We start from the raw sequence: 12,793 nt of genomic DNA, 5'->3' as shown, positions 1-12,793 counted from the left end.
AATTTTTCCCATAAGTAATTTTTCAAAAACTTTATTTTGTTTTGTTTACCTATTTTTTTCTGTGATATTTCAGCTCTATGCTAATAAAAATACATTATTTTTTCCTCATAATATTAGTTTAGTCTCATCAAATTCTGACTTTTTTTCTTCTTGTTAGAGTATGACTTTTTCCTCTTAATAATTTGACTTTATTCTATGGAAGCCCGTTTCCGCCACTGAAAGAAAAAATTTATCCCAATGGTAAGTCATAACTATGAGATAAAAAGTCTAATTTATGAGACAAGTAAGTTGAAATTATGAGATAAAAAGTTGAAATTATGAGAGAAAAAGTTGAAATTATGAGAGAAAAAATTATGGAATCACAAGTCAAAATTATGAGACAAGTAAGTCGAAATTATGAGATAGAAAGTCGAAATTATGAGATAGAAAGTTGAAATTATGAGAGAAAAAAATATGGAATCAAAAGTCAAAATTATTAGATAAAAAGTTGAAATTATGAGATAAAATGTAAAAATTATGAGATAAGTAAGTCGAAATTATGAGATAAAAAGTTGAAATTATGAGAGGAAAAAAATATGGGATTACAAGTCAAAATTGAGATAAAAAGTTGAAATTATAAGATATGAAAATCAAAATTATGAGAGAATCTAAATTCTGAGAGAAAAGAAATATCAGATAACAAGTCGAAATTAATAGATAAGAAATTATGAGAAAGAAAATCGAAATTAAGAGACAAAAAGCTGAAATTCTAAGATAAAAATTCATAATTATGAGATAAAAAAAATCAAAATTATGAGATTAAAATAATAATTTTGACTTTTAATCTCATAATTATGACTTGCCGGTTGGGATAAAATGATTTTTTTCAGTGGCGGAAACGGGCTTCCATATTATTTTCATAAAATTACATCTGTTTTTTTTCCCATTCCATTTAAATGTACCAACTCTTTCAACTTTTTTTTCTCAACTTTATTCCCATCATATTGACTTTGACAAAATGTTTATTTCTCATAATTTAATGTATTTTGTCTTTAGTATTTGGACTGGATGTGACTAAAATTGACTTTTTCTTGTTACTTTACAACAGTTTTACAACTCAAATAGTATTAAAACAACAGTATTCAGTCAGTAATCTGATCATGGTAATAAACCAAAGGGATCCATTAGCCGCTAGCTTTTGAAATGCTTTAAAATAGGACACATATTTGGAAGTCATGCCAACAGATATTTCATACACATATCTTCAAAATTCTACACTCATTAGACAAGGAGTCATTGATTTATGGGTTATTAGTTACTTGCCAAGAAGATGTTTTCTTTGACGGTGGCCATGTTTTTTAAGTAATCACTTTCATTCCCGTTAAGATCGTTACAGTGGGTTGTTTTGTAGTTGTTGCTATGTCAACTCAGTTCAATATATGAAGTTTTATGACAACATATGGCATATTTTTCATATTTTTTATGGCAAATAATAGCACAGGTAACATAATAGAGGTGCAAATGTTAACCATTTGTATTAATAAATCCCTTTTATGTTGGTTTTGTGTAAATATTGTCTTTTTCAAGCTGAAAGAAACACAGAAATGAAAGTGAAAGGATAATTTGGTTGTTTTTACAAGATTATCTCCCTAGGAAACGGTGTGTTCTCCTTCCCGAAAAGGCGCGATAATTGGACGTAGGTGGTATGGCGGTCTGCACCCGCAGTTTCTTTGTGTTCGAGCATCATGTGGCCCGTTAAGGCCCCCTGAATGACTTCAGCCATGCCTGAATGTCACCTGGCTGGAGACGCCGTCTCCGCGTTTTGTAAGGGGCTGTTTTTCTGTTACGGGATCCATTCCCGTGTAAATGGACCGCCCGAGGGGAGGGAACCGGGCAAATCCGACGCTGCCCTCTTCATGTTTAAGTGCTCATCACCTTCATCGGCGCCTCTCGCAGCTGCCCCGCAGAGCCAGAGGCCTCTTGTGAAAGTCTCAACTTTTATTTCCTCCTCCCAAGACAAATGTCAAGCATATAGGGTTTAGCGGAGGCGGAGGTGGGGGAGCGCGGCCCCCACCTGTCTGCCGCCAGTGGCAGCCAGATAAATGCAACAAGGCGGCTGGTTAGCACCGGAGGCGCAGAGTCAGAGCGAGGTGCGACGCCCGTGCCGTGATAGCGACAGAGGGATTTTAATCATCTCCTCTCCCCAGGAATGACACCGACGCCGCACGGGGTAACAAAGATAGAGCGGAGGAAGGGAAGGAGGGCGGGGGTTCTGGCACCCGGGAGACAAACAGACAACTTTACTGGGTGGATTAGTGACGAGTATGATTTTTATTTTAGTATTATTTTTAGGAGAGTTTGCATGTTCTCCGGGTACTCCGGTTTCCTCCCAGATTCCAAAAACATGCTAGGTTAATTAGCGACTCCAAATTGTCCATAGGTATGAATGTGAGTGTGAATGGTTGTTTGTCTATATGTGCCCTGTGATTGTATATAACAGTATAGTGTATAAAAATATTGTATATAACAATATAACAGTCACTAAAGTCATCATACAGCAACTTCACACTCAACTATACAAACATGTACCAATATGAATATAAAAATAATACTGTATTGCATCTGAGCGACGCATTCAATGGGGTGCTGCAATGACGTTAGCCCCATTGGGCTCCTCAAATAAAGACACACATCATCAAAAGTATAAGATGCAGATGTATTTACTACACTAAAACGGTCTGAAAGTTTAATGAATGTTAAGGAATGTTTCCTCCCACATTCCAAAAACATGCAAGGTTATTTCACGACTCCAAATTGTCCATAGGTATGAATGTGAGTGTGAATGGTTGTTTGTCTATATGTGCCCTGTGATTGTATATAACAGTATAGTGTATAAAAATATTGTATATAACAGTCACTAAAGTCATCATACAGCAACTTCACACTCAAATATACAAACATGTACCAATATGAATATTAAAAAAAACAAATCCTTTAAAGTTTTCCCATACTATATTGTATCTGAGCAACGCATTCATTGGGGTGCTGCAATGACGTTAGCCCCTCTCTAAAACGGTCTGAAAGTTTAATGAACGTTAAGGAATGTTTCCTCCCACATTCCAAAAACATGCTAGGTTAATTAGCGACTCCAAATTGTCCATAGGTATGAATGTGAGTGTGAATGGTTGTTTGTCTATATGTGTCCTGTGATTGTATATAACAGTATAGTGTATAAAAATGTTGTATATAACAATATCACAGTGACTAAAGTCATCATACAGCAACTTCACACTCAACATGTACCAATATGAATATTTATAGGTTTCATGGCATCATTACAAGTTATAAGCTCTGCTTCATTCTTCTCCTTTTCAGACCCTCTCCCCATTAGTGAGGGCGGTCATTTGTCTCACCGCAGGCTGCACCCTCGTCCTACTAACTCGCACCCTTCATCCAGTGCAGGTGTTATTAGAATCCACCACCTCAACTTCCTCCGAGTTGAGTCGGCAGGGTGTGGGGGGGCAGGGGAAGAAAAAGTTTTTCAAGCGCGCATTAAGGGCGCCTGGGTGGATGGAGGAGCCTTTGTGATGCAAGTCAGTAAACAGGGTTCACAGGTGTCTGCTGCATGCGGCAGGCGCCCAAACAGTGGTGCCGCTCTTTAATTGGCTTACAAGGTGGAGGAAGCAACACACGCGGCTCCAGCTGGATGGAGGGGGTGAACAAAAGGTGCCTTTCCTATCATAAAGGCATTGGAGAATGGACACATTATTTTGCAGCCACCCACTGTTTACTTTTCTAATGCACCGCATGGCATAAGTTCATTCCGACGGCATTAACACTGTTTATTTTTGAAGCGTCGTCGCAGTTGATGGCCATTTTGTCTCTCAAGGGCATTGATTCGTCCTTCTTGATTTTTGCGCCTGACTTGAATTAATTCCGATTCTTTGTTAGTAGAGATGAGATGTTCATCAAAAAAAAAGATTTACTAAGACACTCAGATGTTTGAATTTACTTCTTCCACATTCAAAATAATCCTAAATGTGCCTGAAATGGATCTGAACAAGAACTAGATATTATATATGGTTATATTGTACTCATGTATTATTATTATTTATTAACGCTGTAATGCTTGGGAGTGACCATGATGGATAGGATCAGGAACAAGTACATCAGATGAACATTACATGTTAAAGGCCTCAGAGATAAAGTCAGAGAGGCCTTACTCAGATGGTTTGGACATGTCCAGAGGAGAGATAGTGAATATATTAGAGTTGCCAGGTAGGAGGCGTAAAGGAAGACCAAAGAGGAGGTTTATGGATGCAGTGAAGGAGGACATGAGGGTAGTTGGTGTGAGAGAGACAGAGTTGGAGATGGAGGAGGTTGATTTGCTGTGGCGACCCCTGAAGGGAAAAGCCCAAAGAGAAAGAAGAACCCTGTAATGCCTGACCTAAAAAATAAGACGAAAATTTCAGATTAAAAAAATAAGTCTTTATATGAATCCTTAAAACAAAAATTGTTTGTATGATACAGCGCACCTTCTCTCCGTCACTATTTTTCTAAATGTTTTAATTCCTTAATAAATCATACTGTATCACGGTTGAACAGGCCTATTTTTAGTTTTAAAAAAATCTATACAAATATAAATTTCAGTTAGTTGTATGTATTTTTTGCATAAATGAAGCATGTTAAGGCATTCAAATTCAAAATTAAGGCATTAAATTAAGAGTAAAAGTTCCTGTAGGGGTGTTAGTTCATGCCTGGAAGGCTCTAATGTAAACAAAAACACATTTAGAAGGTTGTAAACAGGTTTTCTATGCTCTAAATATTCAATTTATTAATACAATAACATAAGATATGCCTTTTATTATCCCCATAAGAAGAAATTCCAGGGTTAGTAACACACAAAAGTATATTATGAAGCCCACAAGAAATTCACTTATCACTGTCATGTCTGGAACTAATTAACAGCAATAAATGAGGGATGACCTGGGAACATTTGTCATATTTTTTTGTTGACTTTTTGAATCCTTTTGAAATGTTGACCAGGTTGTATTTGAAATTCAGGCAATAATAATCAGAAAATTTGTTTTTCTTTTTTTTTTTTCCTATGAGTTTTCATCTTACATGCCTTGAAGGCTCTAATGTAAAAAAAACTCATTTAGAAGGTTGTAAACAGGTTTTCTATGCTCTAAATATTCAATTTATTAATACAATAACATAAGATATGCCTTTATTATTCCCACAAGAAGAAATTCCAGGGTTAGTAACACACAAAAGTATATTATGAAGCACACAAAAAATTCACTTATCACTGTCATGTCTGGAACTAATTAACAGCAATAAACAAGGGATGACGTGGGAACATTTGTCATATTTTTTTGTTGACTTTTTGAATTATTTAGAAATGTTGACGAGGTTGTATGTGAATTTCAGGCCATAATAATCAGAATTTTTCCCATGATTTTTCATCTTATTTTGCTAAGTTGTATGTGAGAAAACAGTTCTTTGTGTGGAAGTGGACATTGTGGCATTGTGTTTGTCCGGTGTCAATGTTGGACCCTGGTCAACACTTCCGTCGCTTTCAGCATCTGTTTGTTTATTTCTCCTCTTCCTTTCACTTTTCACTTTTTCTTCAACCATCCTGCTTTGTTGCCTCTGCCACTGTTGGACCCTCCTCTCCTCTCCTCTCCTCAACACTTTCATCCTCCTCATTGGTCCTACCACTGGAGCTTTCGTCATCACACTCTGCAGTGAGAATTCAATCCATAAATCCCACTTCATCATCTAACCTCCCTAAACTCCTCTGTGTTGCTCAAATTGCCATCGAGAAAGTGAAAAGAATCTTCAACGGTGTCTCCTGCCATCTTAAAAAAAGTTTGATCAATATTTTTTTCAGTATGATTGGGTTAGCAAAAATAGCATGAATAGATGAAGAGTCTTGAACCAGTCATGATGTGCTATACATATCACTATATTGACATTTACTATGGTACCCATTATATCATTGTATGGTCATATCACCTTGTACTTTGGTATGTGATGTGACATGCATTAAATTTAAAAAAAATAATAACTATATAGGAAAGCAGGAAGTGAACAAATGTAACAGTTACTGATTGTAAAAAAAAATGCTAGGTTAATTGGCGACTCCAAATTGTCCATAGGTATGAATGAGAGTGTGAATGGTTGTTTGTTATATATAATCAAAGGGCACATATAGACAGTTTTGTGTATAAAATATTGTATATAACAATATAATAGTCACTAAAGTCATCATACAGCAACTGCACATTCAAATATACAAACATGTACCAATATGAATATAAAAAAAAAACAACTCCTTAAAAGTTTTCCCATACTGTATTGCATCTGAGCAACGCACTCATTGGGGTGCTGCAATGACGTCAGCCCCTCTCTGGGCTCCTCAAATATAGACATACATCATCAAAAGTATAAGATGCAGATGTATTTACTACACTAAAACGGTCATGAAAGTTTTATGAATGTTAAGGAATGTTTCCTCCCACATTCCAAAAACATGCTAGGTTAATTGGCGATTCCAAATTGTCCATAGGTATGGTAAAAGTACCAGATGAAGGGGTAGGATTTAATAAGCTTTGCTTCTTCCTACTCTTTTTGGACATGTGGAACTGTGAACTGATTATGTGATGCATTCAATTGTAATCTGATGCTTGTTTAAATGAAATAAAACCATTACCATTACCAAAAATGGGTGTACAAAGTCAACTGGGATAGGCTCCAATTAGCATCACTGCTTTACAGTAGTGATACCGTAAAGTCTTTTGGATCTCTTGAAGATTAGGAGAAATTCTTGAGGTATCGACTCGGAAGCGTCACTTTTGATCTGCTTCTTCAAGCGGCAAAGGCGTCAAAGCAACTGAAACCGACAAAGACTGACTAATCTTCCATATATTCTGTAGGAATCTTTAATAAGTGCCATTTAATGAACGAGCGGCGTTGTGCGCTAAGTCATTAACTTTGAAAGCAACCGTGATTGCTTTTGAAGGATTAGCGCAGTTTTCTTTGCATTTTAAACGCGTTAATGTATCTGGAATTATTGTCTTTGGCGCCCAGAGATAAAGTTGAGATTGTATAAAAAAAAAAAAAAAATTGGCGGTAATGAAAAGAGGCTGTTTGGTATGTCGGACGTGCGTCTGGATAAGAGGCAAGGTTGCAGGCAAATGGCATCTAACGCCAGCGTTGACACGTCTCTGATGCGTCCCTGATCTAGATTGTTTATGACGGCTGGGACGGGCCGAAAAAATGCCTCGCCTGGGAGCCAAAATGTCCCCTTGTATGTGCTCGTGTCTCTTTTTTTTTTTTTTTTTTTTTTTTTTTGTCTCCACGTTAACCTCGTCATGTGTCGGGATGCGCGTCTATTTGTTGTGACAGCACGCAGACCAGCTACATTTCATTGTGGACGCTAAAGTAACCACATTTTGGCTTCGAAACGCTCATTGACCACTGTTTCCTCGTGACAGTTGATATTTGCAGGCCGTTTGTTTTGATATACGTACATGGCTGGGAACAGGCTTTTGGGAATTTAGGCCGACATTTGCAACCTAGTGGAAAATTCCAGTACAATTCCAAATACAAAAGACATTGCTGACACGTTATTAGGCCGTTTTTTATCCACTAAGAAAGAAAACGATATCTCATTGGGTGAAACAAAGTTCTGATCATTGTTGAACCCAATGTTAACCAGATCCGATCTGACTCTGCTGATCTGTTGTTTGGAGTACCTCAGGGCTCTGTTTTGGGTCCGATTTTGTTTTTGTTATATGTTCTCCCTCTAGGAAAGATTATCCAGGATTTTGATGATGTCTCCTACCATCTGTTTGCTGACGACATTCAGCTGTACTGTTCTTTTAAGGCTTCGGAGATACAAAAATTGAACTCTTTAATGAATTGTTTAGTGCAAATAAAACAATGGCTCGGCGCTAATTCCCTTCAACTAAATTCAGATAAAACTGAGGTGCTGATGAATTGCCCCTGATTGCCCCTGATGAAGTTATTCCAGGGATCAAACAGTATTTGAGTGCTCACAGCCTGTCTTGTAAGTCAAGCCTCAGAAATCTTGGAGTAATTTTTGACAAGGAAATGTCATTACAGCACCACTCAAAGCAGCTCACTCGGAATTGTTTCTTTCAGCTAAGAAAAATCTCGAAACTTCGAACGATTGTATCTAAAGGTGAGCTCGAGATGATAATCCATGCCTTTGTGTCTTCTCGTTTAGACTACTGTAATAGTTTGTTTTCTTGCCTAAACAAAAAAGAGTTGTCTCGTCTGCAACAGGTTAAAAATTCTGCTGCGCGGTTATTGACCCGATGCAACAGAAGGGCTCACATCAGACCGATTCTGAAAGCTCTCCATTGGCTCCCAGTCTCATTCCGTGTGAATTTTAAAATCCTGGTGCTCACTTTTAGAGCCTTGCACGGCCAGGCCCCTGTCTACATACGAGACTTGTTGCGTCCCTATACCCCCTCTCGGAGGCTGAGATCGTCAGATCAAAATTTACTCATGGTCCCTCGTAGTCGTTTTAGGACCCGAGGAGACCTATCTTTTCAGGTTGTTGCGCCGAGGCTCTGGAATGACCTTCCACCCTCCCTACGTTCGCTTGACTCTGTCGATGCATTTAAGAGTAACCTTAAAACTCACTTGTTTTTGCAGGCATACCCAGCTCAGTAGATTTAGGGTATTATGACCATCATATATTTATTTAGTCTATTTTATTGTATACTGTTTTTATGTACTGTTTTATGTCTATTTTTATTGTACATTGTTTTATTGTTTTATTGTATTTTTTATGTGTATTTTAACCCTGTGTTTTGCCTTTTGTGAAGCACTTTGTGACTTTTGTCTGAGAAAGGTGCTATATAAATAAAACTTACTTACTTACTTACTTACTTACAATGTTCAATAAACGGACTCAATCAGTCTTGTCCAATAGTGGGAGACCTTGTTGTCATTTGAGGCAGTGTACAGTTTAAAAAATTGTTTACTTAATAAATGATGGCTGTTTTGTGGTTTACTATGTCCTCTGAGTAGTCAAAGTGATGTGTAGTATTACATTAATGCAATACAGAGTCTGCAGAGTCTGAAAAAAAGTGAAAAAAAATGTTCTCCTCCCATTCCTTGTGGAAGTGGTACCTTTTTGACATCTTAAGTCTCTGTAAGCAAGTCTCTATATGCCAGCATGTCAGACTAGCTATCCTGTATATCAATTAAGTGACAAATGTGAGTATGGATGGCAATTGATGTCAATTTTTTTATGCAATATGTGATCAACTCACATTATGTTCGTGATACAACAAGGAACTTTCCCAATGCTAACATGTGAGTTATGGGTTATCGCAATTGGGTAATATGAGTGTAAAGTTGACTATAGGGGTGTTATTTCATGTCTAGAGGGCTCTAATAATGGTGAAAATCATTTATAGAAGGTTATAAACAGGTATTAATATTCAGTTCTACTTTGTGGAAATTCACTTATCACAGTCGGGTCTGGGGCCAGTTAAACAGTGATAAACGAGGGACGACCTTGATGTTTGTACAATCAAGTTTTTTGTAGGATTTGGATTTTTTCAAAAATTTTCACCGAAATTGTGTTGGTTTCCGTACATTTGCGTGTAATGAAGTAGTCTGATTGCACTGTACTGTATTGTATTGCAAAACTGAGTATTCAAACAATTCACCCTACAGATTGCTGACTCAACATAATCAGTGTTTTTGTCAATACTTTTGGGTGTCTGAAAAGGATTAATCTGATTTACATTAATCGTTTTAATCGTTCAAACTAAAAAGAATGCAGTTAACCGAGGTACTATGTACTGTATATGTCGTGCCGTCTCTTTTTAGGTGTCATCAGGACCGCTTTGCCCAACATGGACCGGGAAACCAGGGACCAGTACGTGCTTGTCATCCAGGCCAAAGACATGGTCGGCCAGATGGGCGGACTCTCGGGGACCACATCAGTCACCGTCACCCTCACCGACGTCAACGACAATCCTCCTCGCTTCCCTCACAGTAAGTACCGGCCGGAAATAGTATTTTCTTCAGTCCTTGATGTTTGTGTAGTTTCCAATGCTCAGTCATCAAACCCTTTCAGTCAATGAAAGGCGAAATTTACAACACATTTGACCATCATTTGGATAAAAGACTTATTCCTTTTAGAAAAGGCAAAAAAAAAGCCAATAACCTTTTTTTTTTATTTTTTGTCCCTAGTAAATTTCAGTTTGGCGCTATTGAAATAATGTGCAATAAATCAACTTATAAAGTGCACTTCGGATAACCTCAGCGGAGATACATTTAGTCGAAAGCTCTCTCCGACACTTTAAAAGTGGTTGAACGGCCACTTTGCATAATTACTGCTTTGGTTTTTTTTTCGGATACTTTCAAGTGCGGCATTCAGCTAGCCAGAAATGCATTTGGCTTAACAAAGACCATTGTCTGATTTATTGATACGTACGTGTGGCATCAATCAATTTATGCTCACTCGAGGCGCCATTGAGTTTTTTGTGAAAATAGCATTCTTTTGGTTTACTCGGATGAAGTCAAAATTGTTGGAGCAAATGGACCCATGATTTACTTTAACTTTTAGTTTAGCGAGTAAACAAAAACGCTACAAAACTTTGTTCATTTTCCAAGGAAACCAAATAAAATGAACAAAAATGTCAATTATATGACAAGCACTGGGGTTAAGATTGTATTGTTTTTGGAATATAATCAAAAATGGTACAGTCCATTTGTCTGATGGACATAAACACATACAGCAAATTGGTTTTGTTATAGTGTCAATCTGTTGTGGATGTGCGGGTTCTATCTTGCACCAAATTAAAAAATCGGTGTATATCCCTGCTTTATTCCTCATCAGAGCGACGGAACGCTTTGGCGTGGGATAACCAGGATCAATCCGACTGTATATATTTTTTTTATACTCTGCCTATTTCCTGGCCTGCTAATGGTTTCCGGGCTCAGCTTTAGGATTCAAAGGTGTTTGAAGGCTTTTCATGATAATCCAAAGGCAATCAGTTTCACCAACCAACACCTCCACCGCCCTTTGGCTCGCCGCACTCGCGGCTCGCCATCCGCCCCGCCATGCAGCCGAGTCAATTTGTGGGCTCCCCGGGCGAGAGGTTGAAGTTTCCACAACAAGTCATCAATGGCCGCTTAAACCCGCCGTTGCTGTCTCTCCGGGAAGATAAACTCACCGTAGGTTCTTGGTTGTGCTGCTGAAACCCTCGCTGGGTCAGGGGTTGCGATCAATGACGCCATTAGGAGAACTGATCAGAGTCCAGGACTGGTCCTTAGAGGGGGACCTGTATGGGAGGACAGGAAAAGGTGGAGGCGCAAATTGGACAAGCCATCCCCCCCCCCCCCCCCCCCTCACTCGCCTTTATAAAGAGCTGCTATTCCACGGTAAATTAAAAAGCCATTATAGAGATTACATGGCAGCAAACAATGTCAGGCAGATTAGCATTTAGACGGACACTTTAGGGGGGACACTGTCAGGAACACAGAAAGGTCTCGTAATGAGCTCTGTCATGGCGATTGGGAAGATTATGATTATGAATATGATTCCCGTCTTTATTCTTGTAAGAGTACTTCAAATCCGGGCAAAAAGGTTGAGAAACACAATGAAGAATTGTGGAGTAATAGAATATCTGAATGGCGGTTTCCTTTTTTGGATAAATCCGAATAGATACTTGGATGAATAGTGAAACCGTTGAGACATGAAGAAGTGTAAACCACAGGATCCCGTCTTTGTTCCGTCTTTTCCCCAGAAGTCAACCAGTACACCGTCTTGGAATCGCTCCCTGTTCAGTCGGTGGTGGCCCGGATCAAAGCGTCTGACGCCGACGTGGGTCCAAACGCTGAAATGGACTACCGTATCATGGACGGCGACGGACCCGGTCTCTTCAACATCACCACAGATGAAAACACGCAAGAGGGCATCGTCCTCCTTCTAAAGGTACGTAAACAAACCCCTAGAACTGATGGTTCCTTCCTGTACCATCTACTGTACACTGTACAGTGTCAAAGGTATTTCAAAGTACACTTATTACGCTGCTAATAAAACGGAACAGCCAAGCCATTGATTTTAATGATGCAAGGTTTCATTGGTTGGGAAGTATTAGAGCATGTTTAAAAGCCTTATATGACAAATCTGTTACACCTTATTCCACTGCAATATAATCCATATTGTGTCGACCTCATTAGGAAGCGTTATTGTGAGTTCCAGACCAGGTTTCATCACGTAATATCAGAGGTATCCGTTCCGGAAGCAATATTCACTCATTTTCTACCTCTTATCCTCACGGGGGTCACTGGACTGGTTGCTAGCCAATCACAGGGCGCATATAGACAAACAACCATTCACACTCACATTCATACCTATGGACAATTTGGAGTCGCCAATTAACCTAGCATGTTTTTGGAATGTGGGAGGAAACATTCCTTAACATTCATTAAACTTTCAGACCATTTTAGTGTAGTAAATACATCTGCATCTTATACTTTTGATGATGTGTGTCTTTATTTGAGGAGCCCAGAGAGGGGCTAACGTCATTGCAGCACCCCAATGAATGCGTTGCTCAGATGCAATACAGTATGGGAAAACTTTTAAGGAGTTGGTTTTTTTTAATATTCATATTGGTACATGTTTGTATATTTGAGTGTGAAGTTGCTGTATGATGACTTTAGTGACTGTTATATTGTTATATACAATATTTTTATACACTATACTGTTATATACAAGTCGCCAATTAACCTAGCATGTTTTTGGAATGTGGGA

At 38.4% G+C, this 12,793-nt stretch overlaps 1 protein-coding gene across 2 annotated transcripts in view; it reads left to right on the top strand.

Annotated features, from left to right (window-relative positions):
• LOC131108714 (cadherin-7-like) overlaps positions 1 to 12,793 on the top strand; it is a 124,061-nt gene that overhangs the window by 71,577 nt on the left and 39,691 nt on the right. For both annotated transcript variants that reach the window (XM_078792276.1, XM_078792277.1), the window contains exons 4-5: positions 9,859 to 10,026; positions 11,784 to 11,971. In XM_078792276.1, the coding sequence (XP_078648402.1) occupies positions 9,859 to 10,026; positions 11,784 to 11,971 (356 nt within the window). The remainder of the gene's footprint in view (positions 1 to 9,858; positions 10,027 to 11,783; positions 11,972 to 12,793) is intronic.

This window comes from Doryrhamphus excisus, linkage group LG7, assembly GCF_037039965.1.
Source record: "Doryrhamphus excisus strain RoL-2023G ecotype Guam linkage group LG7, RoL_Dexc_Guam_v1.1, whole genome shotgun sequence".
Classification (NCBI taxonomy): domain Eukaryota; kingdom Metazoa; phylum Chordata; class Actinopteri; order Syngnathiformes; family Syngnathidae; genus Doryrhamphus; species Doryrhamphus excisus.
Note: the sequence above shows the minus strand (reverse complement) of the source record. Positions and strands in the feature narration are given on the sequence as shown.